At 40.2% G+C, this 16,570-nt stretch overlaps 1 protein-coding gene across 1 annotated transcript in view; it reads right to left on the reverse strand.

The window, feature by feature from the left end:
• The window catches only part of ADAMTS3 (ADAM metallopeptidase with thrombospondin type 1 motif 3), a 288,720-nt gene extending 272,726 nt beyond the window's left edge, over window positions 1-15,994 (reverse strand). The window contains exons 1-2 of the mRNA XM_050792451.1: window positions 15,724-15,994; window positions 14,408-14,435 (exon numbers count right to left, since the gene is read on the reverse strand). Of these exons, the coding sequence (XP_050648408.1) occupies window positions 14,408-14,435; window positions 15,724-15,792 (97 nt within the window). The 5' untranslated portion in view covers window positions 15,793-15,994. The remainder of the gene's footprint in view (window positions 1-14,407; window positions 14,436-15,723) is intronic.
• Window positions 15,995-16,570: the final 576 nt, after the last annotated feature.

Below are 16,570 nucleotides of genomic sequence, written 5' to 3' on the forward strand. Positions count from 1 at the left end.
TCTCACTGGTCTCACCTTCTCATGCTCCTTTACCGGTGTCCCAGTGTTTCCATGGCCTGGAAACAATAAAATGTCACAAGACCTGATCCATGGACTCTTCTCTTCTGTGTCTGCCCTCTGGAGCTGGTGAGCTCCTCCTATCTTAAGACTGGATGCCTTCACAACTGTGTATCTCTAGCCCCAGTTTTAGCTGTGAGTTCTTCTCTAGTAAATCCAATTGCTATGGAGTCCTACAATGTAGATATTCACAAGGCATCTCAACTTATCATTTCCAAACATAAACTCCCAATCTTCCTGCTCTCATATCTGCTCCTCCTTTCCCATGTCAGTAAGTAGCAACTCTATACTTTCAGTTACTCAGAGCAAAAATTTGATTAAAACCATCCTTAACCCTTCATGTACTACAAACTCAATCTTTTACCAATTTTGTTGATCCTAGCTTCCATATACATCCAGATTCTGACCACTCCTCACCACCTCCTTGCTACTACTGTAGTCCGAGCCAACATCATCTCAATTTTGAATGTGCTTCTAAACTGTTCTCCTTGCTTCTGCTCTTCCCCTTAATGGATTATCCTCAAAATAGAGTCAGAATAATTAAAGTGTCACATCTTATCACTCTTCTCCTCAAACCCATCCCACTCAAAGTAAAATGGCTCACAAAGTCCCAGGGCTTGAAGCTGGAGATTCTCACATCTCAAAGTTTTTGTACTTGCTGATTCCTCTGCCAAAGGATCTTCCGCTCAGCTGCCTGGCTTACTCTCTCAATTGCTTCAGACCTTTGCTTAAATGTGACCCTCTCGGTGAAGTCTTTCCTGACCACTAGCAACCATCTTACCCTCTGTCCCCTTCTGTGTTTTATCTTTCTCCATAAATCTTGTCACCATCTGACATCCTATAAATTTTACTTATATGTTTATTAATATATTTTTATATCTACCAGCATATATACTTCATGAAGGCAGGAGATTTTATCTGTTCTCTTCACCTCATTTCCCCACTGCCTAAAAAAGAACTTGAAGTTACTCAATAAACATCCATGAATGAAGAAATGAAGAAATGAGTGAACGAAAGAGAGCAGTTTGAGCCAGAAGGGGTATGTGAAATTAGCATGCATCTTCTTTTGGCTAAATAGTCATTTTATCACCAAGCCATTAATGATGGCAAACTGCACCAGCCATGTACCTCTAAAGCCAGAATTTTGCTTGCAAAGCTTGTGTATATTTCTCACGGTTCCTGCTGCCCTATAAACCAAACATTTCTTAGTATCCAGGTCTTACCTTTTAAGCTACCAAAAACAAGAAATGGATCTAATCATTAAAACAGACCTCCTGTAAGACAGACGCAGAGCCCCGCATTCTTAGGAGCAGGCAGCAGGAAATTAGCCCCCACTCTGCAATCTCTTTGGATATTCATAGAATTTTAACTATACAGGTCAAAAATTTAAAAGAGCCAAAAGTCAGGGTCCCTAATCCCTGCTCTTTCTTACAGTTCAGGCATCTCAAGTAGATGGGATTATTTTTTCTCAAGTTAGTGGTAGAGAGCCTTTAACCTGCTCCTGCTCTCTGGAAAGGAAGGTTTTTCTCTGAGTACTCCAGGCTTCTCTCTATCCCTTCACTCACCCTTCCCTGGTGAAGAAGAGTGAATTATGTGGTTGGGAAGTCTGGGAAGCATAAGAAATTTGCAAACCTCAGCACCTCCTCCTCATTCTGCTTCCTGGGAATGAGCCTGATAAGGGGTACATGTTCTCCTTAGCCAGGGGCAGCCCTGCTCTGGACTGATGAGGCCTGACAAGCACAGGGTGGAGTATTGGTAGCCAGTGCACTTGCCTGTCAAAAGTGGGAGCCTCATTCTCCACTTCAGCCTTTTCTGTAAAAGATACTTTCTTTTTACCTACGTCTTTAGTTTTTCTATTTCTCAACTTGTTCAGAAGCTAGGCAAGCAAGAAGGGTATTTTTTATTCAGGATCTCCTCAGTAACTTCAACTACCCCCAAGAAAAACTGTTGTCACATCTCCACTGGCAGCCTAATTATAACGTAAAAAAAATTTCTTGTCAAAGAATTCTCTTTTATCTAAATTACTCACTCTAGAGTTTAATGTAATGCCTTCTTCCTCCTTGTACTGTGTAAAATAACCACATTTTTGTATATATGTGCATGAGTGTATTTGTGATATGCATATAAATTTGTGCAGACATATGCAGTTAATATGCAAAACCTACATCAAAAGCTTTAAAGGAGGCGATGTTCGTTGTTTCAATATACTTAAACATTTTTTACTTTCTATGTTAATGTCAACCATGTTAGATTTTCCTAGTGGTTTCCAAACTTTAATCATTATCCCTTTACACATATCTGTGTTTTAGCATGATACTCTGCACATAGTAAACCCTCAATAAATATAGGTTAAAAGAAAAGTTCACTTAAACTATTACATGAACGGCTCTGTTCTCTATTGAGAATAACTTGTCTTACTCTCTCTTCATCCTTAATATATCTAAACCAAACTGAATGTTCACCTATTTAGCTTGCCCTCCTGACTTCGCTATTTCTGTTCATGAAGTGCTGATTCTCCCAAATCAGGCTAGAGAGCTATTTTATACATGTCTTATAACTTTCCCCCATATGACATCATTCAAGTCCTACTGCTTTTTCTTTAGCAATTTCTCTCAAACTAACCCATTTTCTTCTAATCGCTTTTAAGATCTCATCACCTCACACTGAAAAGCTGTAAGTACCAAGTCCAAATTCCCCACACAGAATTTCTCACTACTAAATGTTATATAAATTATACCAAAATAGTGTCTAAATTGCTGTCAGGAAAATTATTTTAAAGGTCCAGATTGAAAATACCTAGGTTCTACCACTTACTACCTTAGTGATTTGAGTCACTACATTAGTTCTTATCTGTAGATTACAGGTAATAGTATTAACTTCATAGGCTTGTTGTAAAATTTAAACGAGCTAATCAATTCACAGTGCTTACAACACTGTCTGGCACATAGTAAATATTCAATAAATGCTGGCAATTAATGTCACTATGTTATTCCATCTAACTAGGCTCAATAGCTCACCATTACTTTAGGATAAAAGATAAAGATTCACAAAATCTGTATAAAGTAGAAAACAGAAAATCAGAGACTAAGTAACTTAACCCAAATAAAAATGTAGGTTTTGTATTTTAAAGCCCTCTGCACTCTGCCCCTTATTTCTTTTCAATTTCATCTCTCATATTAGCCTACTGAAACATTCTGTCTAATGTGCTCACAAGACCTGGCTTAAGCATGCCTACCCTCACAGCCCCACTCTGCAGCATCACTACAGTAGAGGACCACTGTTTTCTCTCCACCAAGGCAAACTGAATTGGGCCCCCAAGGCCTATCTCAAGCCCTATCTTTTCCAAGAAACCTTCCTGGCAACTTATCCACAGAGTACAGACCTCCTGGCCTGAGCTTCCACAGTACTCCCTGTCAAGTCATTTAACAAAAGCAATGTCTGTACAAAAGTTTTTTAAAAATCCCTGTGGGAGAAGAGTTATATGCTTATGTTTCATCCTTTCAGAAACTATAAGCTCTTTGGGGCAGAAGTATAATACCTTAACTGTGTTCAAATGCTTGATATGGTTTGGATCTGTGTCCCCACTGAAATCTCATGTCAAATTATAATCTCCACATGTTAGAGAAGCCTGGTAGGGGTGATTGAATCATGGGGATGGACCTCCCTTTTGCTATTCTCGTGACAGTGAATGAGTTCTCATGAGATATGGTTGTTTAAAGGTGTGTAGCACTTTCTCCTTAGGTCCCTCTCTCCAAGTGCCACATGAAGATGTGCTTGCTTCCCCTTCACCCTTCCACGATGATTGTAAGTTTCCTGAGGTCTCCCCTGGCATGCCTCCTGTATAGCCTGTGGAATTGTGATTCAATTAAACCTCTTTTCTTCATAAATTACCCAGTCTCAGGTAATTCTTTACATCAATGGCAAAACCCGCAATTACTTTTGCACCAACCTAAGAGCAGTATGAGAACAGACTAACACATAGCCTTAGTGTACATTACAGGAAGGAAGGAAGGAAGGAAGGAAGGAAGGAAGGAAGGAAGGAAGGAAAGGAAGTCGGTCGGTCTAACCGATGGCTCTGTCTGGAAGTGGAGTTTCAGAGATTGCTCTGTGTGGGGGCTGGTAAGGTGCACTGTATGACAGACACAGTGGCCCATGCTCTAGGATCATCTTAACTCCTTTACATGTTCAGCCAGATATGCTACAGCTTGAAACAGACATCTTAGTTTCCTTCTAAGTATGTAGCAGAATAAGACAAATATCCCCTAGGGGATACCAGATGTCCCCAATACATTGCAAAGGCCACACTATAGAACTGTAAAAGAACAAAAGTCTTCAGTAGTACAGTCAACGTTGCAAAGACCTTAAGCAACTTCAGTATAAATCTCTCATATGTCACACAAATTTTTAAGGGTCTAATTAATACCAAAGCTACCCCAGGCACATAGAATATTGAAATACTTGTGATTGATGCAATATGGCTTACAGTTCCCAAGCAAGGAAGAGATTTGGGTATGATGGTTGAGCACTAAAGTTCTGGAGTCAGAAAGCATTGCATTTGAATTCTAGTTCCTGACTGATGCACTCTTTGCCATCTTACAAGCAAATTCTGAAAATTAAGGCTCACAGAGGCTACCTTAAAAACAGAAACAATAATGGAAACCAAATCAGGTGAAGTATACAAAGGACCTGGCCCATCTAACAAAACTTTAATAAATGAAAAGTGAGCTGTTATCATCACCATGATAACACCTCTTAGCTACAGCTATAGAAAAAGAAAGTCCGTTTCAGATTCTTTCCAAGTCCTAGTACCTAGTACCTAGACCTCTCTCCCCTATAATCCCATCCAGCCTGATGTGATACAGTTAGAAGGACCTTAAATTCCACATCAACAGAGGGCCTAAAATCCAATCTGGCTGTAACAATCCATGCCCCATTACCCAATCTAAAAAACTGGAATTCTCTCCCAAAAAGTGGCTGGTTATCTACTATGAAGAGGCAGTTCACACGGGCAATTTATTTTATCAGGTATAAATTCTCAGTATGCAATAATCTGGCCTCAAGAATGAAATCGAATAAGCATTTTCAAGATCAGCTAAAGAAACAGCTCCAACAACAACATTTCCAAATCCTGAGCCAAGAGTAAGAGAATGACTTTCATCAGAAATGATGGGAGCCAGCTGCTCCAGGAAAGATGCAAGCAGGGTGAAGGATGGACATTAAAGAGGACGCCAAATGCCAAAGGGCTCAGCAAAGCTATAAACACTTAAGGGGAAGGGGACACATCTTCTCTCAAAAGCAATTAAAAATTAATTGTGACACATGCTGAAATTCTGAACACAGTCAAATTCTTTTCTCCTCACTTCAAACCCTCTAGGCTCTTATCACCACAAGGTCGACGCCCTCTTTGGTGTGTCTTTTATTTTAATTGCAAATCTATTTTCATAGTATAATATTTTTATGAAGCTATCTGAAAACTAAAGGTGATTGCTTTTTTATTCATTATTAAGAACGAACGAATAGTTGTGTACTTAAATTCTTCTAATTTTTAGAAATCTGGCTTTTTAATAAATATTTGTTGCAATTGCACAATATTTATGTTCAAAAAAGCCATTTAGGAAAGAACAACACATTCTTTAGTGTACTAGAACATGAAATCAGGTAAGAGAACATATTTCAAAAAAAGAAAAAGCACGCTTTGAAGAAAGATATCCAAGAATTTTATTTGCTACATCTTAAAATGACCAAATAATTAATAACAAAATAAGTTAAAAAGATTTTGATTTTAAGTGAAGCCCAAATGCCAAAATTTTAACATTCCAATCTCAGTTTTTAAATAAGCACCTCTGCTTATTTAGCATCATTAAGAATTTTACAGACTCGGAGCAATGTTAAGCACTCTAAAAATTATAATTTTTGCTAGATAGAACTTTGAAAGATTAATATTGAGTATAGAATTTGAAGCTATAAAAATTAACATTTGTCTCCAAGAGCAAAGGCTGGGAAAAATAAAATAAATAAGAAATGTGGACAGCATTGTTAAAGGTTTTCACTGAAACTTTACTTGCGATAATTACATTTTCCAAATCTAAAATAGCCTGGCTCATACTTTTGTCAAAAAGTAGGAGAAACTGGGACAGTCTACTAGGCCATTGAGCTAAAATCAAGCCATCAGCAGGGCTGCATTTTTTTTGGAAGCTGTAAGAGAGAATCTGTTTCCCTGCTTTTTCCAGCTTTTGGAGGCCACCGGCATCACCTGGCTTATGGTCCCCCTTCCTCCATCCTCAGAACCAGCAACAGGGGACTAAGTCCTACTGCTGCCACCTCTCTGGTTCTCTCTCTTTTGCCTCCCTCTTCCATTTATAAAGACTCCTACTCTGATAATCCAGGATAATCTCCCTATTTTAAGGTCATTTGATTGTCAACCTTAATTCCATCTGCAAACTTAATCTCCCTTTGGCATGTAACATAACATACTCGCAGGTTTCAAGGATTCAGGCACAGACATTTTTGGCATGCCATTATTCTGCCTGCCACAGCCACTATCTCCCATCAATGTGCTGGAAAGCTATTGCATTTGAGGTATTACTGTATGATGTGTGATTCTTCAGCATGCATCCCTCTTTTTATTTAGCTGCACACCGATTTCACTTCAGGTTAACCATGTCACACTCCAGTCACACTCCTTTTAAATCAGGGGTAAAATGCCCCAATCTAGGTGAATCAAAGTACTGCATCCCCTGACCACAGTGAATGATTCAAGCTTATGACTAAATCAAGTAGCCAATAAAATCTCTACCAGGAAATGTACTGGACCTGTCAAAAAAGAGGTGTCTGTCTTCTGGGGTGAAAGGTAGAATGATAGCCTGGAGATGACAGCAACAGTCTTTGCCACAACTTGTGGGAGGTGTAGGGGGAGGTGAACCAATCCTACCCTGAAAGAGAAATAAAACCAATACAGAGGAAAAATGAGAAAGACACAAGGAAAAAGAGAAAGAGGGAATAAGAGAAAGAGAGAGATTCCATGACGGTATTATTTAAACTCTAGATCCAACTATACCTGACTTTGAAACCTCATCAATTTTGTTTTCCTTAACCTGTGTGAACTGGGTTCCTGTCATTTGCATCCAAAGGACTCATGACTTCTACATGATTTCTTTTAGCAAAATGGAATGAAGGCAATTCCAGCAAAATAAGGTGTAAGAAGTAAAAGAATTGTATCTGGTAAACATAAAATAGAGTTGGCATGGAATCCATATGGAGTAACTGGTTTTGCACCATTCATTTCTCAACTCCCTCTCTCTACTGCTATATTACAATTAATTAAACAATACTACATTGAGATACAAACATGAAGATAATACATGAAAACAGAACTCTCAAAGAGCTGTCACATGGTGAGCTGACTGGCTGGATAGTTTGTTACAAGTCCATGGCACAGGAAATTAAAGTTCCTGGAAATTCATGGTGATAGGCAGACCTATCTAAAATGTAGGGATTAGAATGAAGTACCTCTCTTTGAGTAAAAGTTTACAAAAGAAACAGCACAAGTCAAAGACACACTAATAACAATAGTTGTGATTCTATCTTGTTTACAATGTACCAGCATTTTATGAATGCTATGAAGTAAATAGTAGTATTTTCATGAGACTATGGCAAAGTAATTTATGGATTAAATGCTATTCCCATTAAACTACCATTGTCATTATTCACAGAATTTTAAAAAACTATTTTAAAATTCATATGGAACCAAAAAAGAGCTCGTATAGCCAAGACAGTCCTAAACAAAAAGAACAAAGCTGGAGGCATCAAACTACCTGACTTCAAACTATACTACCAGGCTACAATAACCCAAACAGCATGTTACTGATACAAAAACATACACACGAGACAGTGGAACAGAACAGAGAACTCAGAAATAACATTGCACATCTACAACCATTTGATTTTCAACAAATCTGACAAAAACAAGCAATGGGGAAAGGACTCCTTATTTAATAAGTGGTGTTGGGAGACCTGGCTAGTCATATGCAGAAAATTGAAACCGGACCCCTTCCTTACATGTTATTTAAAAATTAACTCGAGATGGATTAAACACTTAAATGTGAAACCCAAAACTATAACAAAAAACTATAAACTATAAAAACCCTAAAAGAAAATCTAGGCAATATCATTCAGGACATAGGCATGGGCAAAGATTTCATGATGAAATTGCCAAAAGCAATTTCAACAAAAGCAAAAATTGACAAATGGGATCCAATTAAACTAAAGAGTTTCTACACAGCAAAAATGTTCATTGCAGCACTATTCACAATAATAAAGCCATGAAATCAACCCATATGCCAATCACTGATAGACTGGATAAAGAAAATGTGGTATATATACACCATGGAATACTATGCAGCCATAAAAAGGAACAAGATCATGTCCAATGCAGGAACATGGATGGAGCTGGAAGCCATTATCCTCGGCAAACTAATTCAGGGACAGAAAACCAAGCACCACATGTTCTCACTCATAAGTGGGAGCTGAACAATGAGAACACATGTACACAGGGTGGGCAGCAACACACGCTGGGGCCCATTGCGGTGTGGGGTGGAGGAGAAGAGAACCCTAGGAAAAATAGCTAGGACATGCTGGGCTTAATACCTAGGTGATAGGTTGATAGGTGCAGCAAACCACCATGACACACGTTTACCTATGTAACTAACCTGCACGTCCTGCACATATACACTGGAACTTAAAATTAAAATTAAATTTTTTTCTAAAATGTAGTATTATGCCTGTTATACCCAAGAAAGTAACACTTTGAGAGGTTAAGGTTACCAGCTAGAAAGTGGTGGAGTTGGGATTTTAAACTACACAGTCAAAGTGTCTGTGCTCCTGACCACTTGATAGAGGAAATACGAATATTCATAGGTCCTCTCCTGCATATATAGATTTAGATTTTAGATTAAGAAATGGGGCCAGAGCTGGACACGGTGGCTCACGCCTGTAATCCCAGCACTTTGGGAGGTTGAGGCGGGTGGATCATGAGGTCAGGAGTTCAGGACCAGCTGGAAAAGATGATGAAACTCCATCTCTACTAAAAATACAAAAATTAGCCAGGCATGGTAGCACACACCTTTAGTCCCAGTTACTCGGGAGGCTGAGGCAGAGAACTGCTTGAACCCAGAAGGCAGAGGTTGCAGTGAGCCGACATCGTGCCACTGAACTCCGGCCTGAGAGACAGAGTGAGACTCTGTCTCAAAAAAAAAAAAAAAAAAAAAAATGGGGCCAGTGTAGTCCCAGCTACTCGGGAGGCTGAGGCAGGAGGATAGCCTGAGCTAGGGAGATCAAGGCTGCAGTGAGCCATGATTGCACCACTGCACTCCAGTCTCTGTTACAGAGCGAGACCCTGTCTCAAAGAAAACAGAAACAAAAAAATGAACTTACATGTAAAAGAGAGGATTTTACACGTAAAGGAACGAGAACTGGAACTCATGAATAATGCCATCAATCATTGTTTTGGTTTGCATATCTAATATACAAATATACTTACTAAATATTAAGAAAAATTGTTGGAAATGTGATTTAATATCTAAGACCACAGTATCTGAGGAATCATATATTTAATCCTTTTTTTCTTGCTACAAGTTTCCTAATAGCTATTTTTGTTTTATCAATCATTTCAAGAGCAAGATACACTGTTTCATGCTGCTCACAATTTGTTCTAAATTCCATGAAGATTCATCATGCTGAATTTGTGGCAATCATTTTCCTAAACAAGAGACTGACGTTTTACCACAAAATTTCTCCTAAGGATTTACAGTTAGTCAGCAAAGTCATGTAAACTTCTTTGGAAAATTAGGAGGTATAAATAATATGTGGGAACAGAGGTTGCTATGCTAGGAAACTTCCCATGCTCCACTATGCATTTTAAGGAATATACAACTCTCAAATTGTACTGCATGATGTAGATGAGTCTTCTTGTAGTACTAATAAAATTACAAAAACATTTGTATAATTATTCATATTCATTGGGTACTTGAGAGTTAGAAAAATTATGAATTCACTGCATCTTTCAGATTGCATAACCAAATATTTAAAAATCATCTTCAAATATCAAAAAGCAGACAGAATTAATTCTAAAGTGAAATTTTAAAAATCAATGCTTTCCTAAGTTGCTAGTATGAGTTCAGATCATACAGACTTGTTCAAAAGCCATTTGTCAAAATGTATCATGTGAATTTGTTTTTACTCCGTAAGCAAGTTCTGGGGCTCTCACCTACATTTTATGAAGGATCCCCTTAAACCTCCTTCACCACACTTTCTAGTACTGCTACTGGCAAATTGGATTGACAGATTTTAATCTTAGCTTAGCTTATCTTTCCTGATGCCAGCAATAGGGCAAATGATCCCAAGTAGGCTATAGTAAAAAAAAAAAAAAAAAATTAGTTGGCATTCCAAAACTACACATAGAATTCAATTCAATTTACCAAATACTTATTGAGTACAAACAGAAAAGCATAAAATAATGATAGGCCTAGGTCCCTGCGCTTTGTAGGGTGGAAGAGGAGTTCCATGAGGCCTTGATAACATTGAATAATTAATTGTATAGCCATTGTCACCATCTTCATTTTCTTAGGAACCAATTCAGCCTGGAGAAAGGCACAAAATAAGGAAATTCAGAACACAAATAAACCTTAATATAATAATATCCTGCTTGCTAGATCTATCCATTGAATAACCAATACTTGAGGACCCACAAGGTACCAAGCACTATTTTATGTACTAGAGATACAACTGGCATCAAAACAAAGTCTTTGCTTTCATGAGGGTTAATCTAGTGACAATGCTTACTGGTCAATAACTAGGTAAGTGACTCACACTAAACCTTACAAATCAAAACCTGAAAATGGTGAAAAATTATCTCTTAGTAAACTAGATATCTGAGAGAACACAATTAGCAACTTTATTTTTTTAAGATTGGGATGTAATGGAATTTGCAACTGGGGAACAGAAATAGGACAGATGCCCCAATTCCAAGAGGAATCAGGAGAGGGAAGATATGCCCCAATTCCAACTGGGGTCAGGAAAGAGAAGACAGCTTAACACTAAAGAATCACAATGCTTTTTCCTCAAATGATACTCAAGCAATCTCAGTGTCGGCTTATGAAACGAAAGGACTGAGAGAGTTCTTTTTCAGATTTTCCAATTTCTACAGAACTATGATTGTTTCCTAAACCACATGTGTCATTGAGCAAGCCTCCTTACCCAATTGGACCAGCCACACCAGTTTCCCACGATTACCTCAGGCATCCTATGAAGGCCATACTCTGAGTCAGAAATGACAGTGCTCCCTGATATCCCCTAAAAGTATGTCAATGATCTCATGAAACATACTTACACACATACACAGAAACATACTCAAACACATAGATATATATGTATGTATGGGTATAGGTAGGTGATTAGAGAGGCAGTTCCTATCTGGTTGGCAAAGAGGGACACAACTAGGTCAGGGTTCAAAACCTATTTACCCATTTTTTGTAGGGCAAATCCTACTTTCCCACATACCAAGAAGGTATTTTTCCACTGGCTGAAGAGAAAAGGAAAGAGGCAATATCGTGCATGAGACACTAGATTGGTGACATAGCTATACGTATTCTAACCTGTCCCCATCACAAACTGCCTTCTCCTTACCTAAATAAAAGCCTTCCTAGTCTAGAGGGTTGAAGCATATAAGCTACATTTTTGAAAACTGACCGTCTAAGTTAAATACTAAGATGTACATATCCTGTGACTCTAGTTATAAAGAGCATGAAAAACTGACACAATCAATTTATCCTGTTAGATGTCAGGAGAGCAGTCACCTTTCACAACAGGAGAAAGCTTGGCAGTTGGCATGAGGGACATACAGCGGTGCCGGTAATGTTCAACTTATTGATCCAGCTGCTGACTGCACAGGAGCATTCACTTGGTGAAAAATCGGCAAAGGAAACTTATATGTACTCTCCTACATCTATATTACATTTCAATAGAACGTATTTTTAAAATTTAGTTTCTCAACTTGTGGTTTACTACTGACTTATATTTAACCCTTCCTGAGACATTAAATTCTTTAGAAATTATTCGGGGCCAAGCAATGTTTTTCTAGCCAATTTGTTGAGCAATAAAATAAATAAATAAAATCTACAAACATTATTTGTCTTTCCTAATGTATCTTTGATCAAATAACATGTCCCCAGGTGGTTATATAAAACTACTTCTAAATCAGTTAATAGAAAACAAAAAAAAGGAATGTTTTCAGGAGTGCATTTTACCAAATCTCCAGGTTAGCAGTGCCTTTACACATAGGGGACAGGTGAGTAAAACTAATTACTGTACATAAGATTTTCTTACATATTATACATAAACCAAAGTGAAATGATAGTTATACTTTTGCTATCACAAGACCTGTGGGCCAAAATCTAATTTTTTCAATCTGTTCTTCTCTTCATTCAACTTGAAAATGATAAATAAGAATGGTAATAATAAAAGAGAGAAATCCCATAAAACAGATGAATATGGGAACAAGTAAATCCCCAGCACTATAACCTAACAGAGCTCTGCCTCCTCTCTTTCATACTGATTTATCTCTCTTCTGCCAAATTTAAGCACACCTGTACTATTTTCTTCCCTTTGAAAGGGCTACTATAGTAATTTACTTTAGCAAAACAACTGAACCAAACTTTGGTTCAATCCAGGGCCTCTTGTATGAGAACATCCTAATTCTATCTTAAAATGTTAAAAAGCTATATATTTTATGAAATTTTTTGGTGGAATGGGTGATCTTAAGACATCTTTTTAATTTGCTTTTGAAAAGTTGGGACATGTAAGTAATCAAATGTTTAAGTAATTAAAAATAAGACAACTTTCTTCTCTCTACTTAGGAGTTTGTTAAAAAACATTCTCTAAAAAGATAAGGATTGATGGCTGAATGTTACCAACTACAAATGACAAGTATCTATTCATAAACACTGTATTTTTAGTGCAGTTCTCAGTGCCTTTCCTCCCCACTGTTCTGCTCTTGCCATAGAAGCCTAAGCTAGGGAAATATATCCAATGATGAATGCTAAGCACTGAGTAGGAAGGAGCATTTTGATATATGCTCATATATTACAGGCTACATACACATATCTCTGGGCCTAGCTCTTGGGTTTCTTAGTTAACAAGTGTGGATCTCCACACTGTGTACTATAACAGGTAGCTGTGCAACTTCTCAAGCTTCATTTTCATTTTCCTCATCTCTAACATAGGCACAACAGTATCCCCACCTCATGGTGTGGCTGTGGGAATCAGTTGACATAATGTACATATGGGTTTGGGGGGGGGGGGGGGGGGGGGGGGGGGGGGGGGGGGGGGGGGGGGGGGGGGGGGGGGGGGGGGGGGGGTACAACAACCCTGTGCCTGGCATTTAATAAACGGCCAATGACTTGTAACTACGTTTGCAGCAGCAGTAATAAAAACTCTTCTTCTAAAAGACGGCTTTACAATATCACCTGACAAATACAGAATTTACAGAGACTAATACTCTGCCAAAAAGAAAAATTATCTTTTAAAGTAATCCAAGTAAAATGTGTATGAAAAGACTTTGAATGTAGCCTGGCTTCTTGCCAGATGACTTTCAGTCTCCACATTCACAACAAATACATTACTCTAAACAGCTTCAAGAAAGACCATGGACTTCTGAGTGACCTGTTGCAAGTCACTTACACTCTTTGAATCTCAGTCTCCTCACCCATAAAATGGGAGTAAGAATCTCCACAGCATCAGGAGAGTACTGGGATTTTAGATATTAGCAAAAGGCCTAACAGTATCTTTCAGATCAGGACATAATTATTTTAAAGCAGATTGAATAACAGAAGTCATCAGAGGATTTACCCAAAGCAGGAAAGATTGTAAGACAAAAATTTCCATCCTCCGTACTTCATTGTTCTCTTCTATGTAGCATTCTTGCCTCCTGTTGTACTCAAATGTTCTCCTCCTAAATGCTACAGAAGTTGATGATTTTATTTCATTCATCTCCACATCATCTTCCAGCCCCTCCATCACCTTCCAAGTACATATCAGTGGCTTGTACAAAGACAGTAATAAACTGATGCTTGAAATGCCCAACTGCAGAAGAATTTTTACCTCACTATAATTTAGCCCGAGGAAAGTGGGATCTTCCTCCAGAAAGAGGAAGAGAAGAACAGAAGTGTTTCCGGACTACAGATTATTTTTTTTAACCACCAGTGGGAAACATTTCAGAAACAATATTTTGCTTAGCTCACTTCACTCCCTTACTTTCAACTTAAGATTAAGAGTGGCATCTGAGAACAAAGCTTACCTATTTGCACCATTTCTTCATTACCAGCCTGGAAAGGAGGGGGAAAGCAAGAAAAAGAAACAGTTACTGGGTTTCATCTTATCACCTTGCGAGTTTTATTTCTACCATTAATGCTTTCCAAGAGCTAACTAATCAGGAGATGCTAGAGACTGGGATTGGTGCCTAAAGCCTGCACCTTGGTTTGTAGACGGTTTCATGAGACAATTCTGTAACAATTTGGGGAAGGCAGTTGTTTGCCCCTTTTCATTTTAATTTAACACATATGAAGCCAGCAAAAATACATACACACACTCAATACTCTGTTCTGAAAATTCTACTGGGTCTGGATTAGAAAAGTCTATGAATTTAAACAGGCGAAAAGAAGCCTAACGGGGGCCTGATTAATCAGATTTAAGGTCAGGAATCAACTAGACAATTCTCTACTTTTTACCCTATGGTCGATTAGACCAGGCCGACCGGAGAAGCTACGAAAACTAACAGAGAAATTCTGTACCCAAAGTCCCATCGGCCCAGTGCTGATATAATTTACTACAAACGGCTCCCCTGGCGGAGCCTTCTCAAGGACTCTTCTGAGAGCATCGGGCTTCACCTTGAGTCTCCAAAGGGCTGGGGGCAGGGCCGAAAAGAAACAGAGCTGCAGTCAACTTAGCTTTAAAAAGAGGAGGAGTTGTGCAGAGGGGGAGGGGAGAAGGCGGCCGGCGCCTGCAGCCTCTGCCCAGGAAAACGCAGGGCAGGAAACGTCTCCAGCCCCCCTCCCCAACTGTCAAACCCTAGCCCGGCTGTGGTACTCCCAGGACACGTGTCTACAGGATCTCTCCCTGTACGGCCCAAGGACTTCCTGAAACCCCCGCCTCCAGCTGCCCGAAAAAACCGTGAGTCAGTTCGGAGGAGAGAAAGCTCCAGGAACCCGACTCCGGCGGCAGCAGCCAGAGCGCTGGGATCCCGGACCCAGTGTCCGGAACTTCATTCAAGCGCCCAGACCGCCCTCCAGAAAGGGGAAGCCCAGATGACCCGGCGAGGATGGGAACTGGCTGCGGTTTGTCACTAGGAATTGTTACGAATGTCACAGACTGGTGAAGCCCTAGGTGTGACAAGCCTGGGCTCCCGGAGTGAGAGTCATAACCTCCCGTGCAACTCAACCCTCCACCCCCAAAAGCCCGCACGCTGCGCCCAGCCCTCAAAACACCGTTACTGAACGCGAAAGATAACAGGGAAGGGTGGGAGGAGAAGGAGGAAAGAAAGGAGGGTAGACAGGGGAGGAACTTTTCGGGAAAAGGTTGGGTTTGAGTTTTTTATTGTTATTATTTTCCACTTACTTGTCCATCAGCTGAAGTCCTAACCTCTACCAGAGCGGCTGCTATCAACCAAAGTGACAGGAGAACCATCACGAGTCGAGTTCACTTTCCAACTACTGGGCAAAGCAAATGCCCACAGCAAACCCCCCCAAAATAAGTTTCTTTAAGAAAAAAAAAAGGAAAAGGAAAAAAATGCAAAATAGAAACAAATGATCTTCTGTGCTTTGCTTCAATGAAAATGAAATTTGAGCTCTGAGACTGGCCCCCTCTGCTCTTAAGTTTTTTCCACTTCACCTTCTCACCCCGTCCTCCCAAACAGAGTGTGCAGGAGCGAGAAGGTGCTGCAAGCGGGCACAGGCTGAGCCCGGGAGAGGGGGAAGGGACGAGGGGCTTTCCAACTATTTCTGCCCAAAGCAGCTTTTTCGAGGCTTTTCGAGCACCATTGGTCCCTAAGGTTAGCGCGGAGAATGCTTGAGTTCCCCGGAGCACAGCAGGGGGAAGTATTAGCGAGAGAGACGAGCGAGCGGGAGCGGGAGAAAGAGGCAGGGAGAGGGCGACTCCGCCGCACACGCAGAGGTGGGGGCGGGAGGAGCGAAGGGGAGGAGGAGGAGGCAGGCGGAGGAGGTGGGAGGAGTGGGCCGCTCGCCGGCTCCTGTTGCTCGCAGCGCGGCAGTCTGCTGGCTGCTGGCGACCCGCGGGGCGCTAATAAGGCGTCCGGAGCTCCCCGAACTGCCCCTCCCGCCGTGGCGCCCACGTCACGCGAGGCCCGAACCGGCGCCCCCCGCACCGTGTCAGGATTGGTGACCGCTCAGGGGCTGGTGTGGCCCGGGCTCGACCTCCCACCCTGGAGCCTCTCCTTCTCCGCCTA

The sequence above is a fragment of the Macaca thibetana genome, chromosome 5 (assembly GCF_024542745.1).
Source record: "Macaca thibetana thibetana isolate TM-01 chromosome 5, ASM2454274v1, whole genome shotgun sequence".
Lineage (NCBI taxonomy): Eukaryota > Metazoa > Chordata > Mammalia > Primates > Cercopithecidae > Macaca > Macaca thibetana.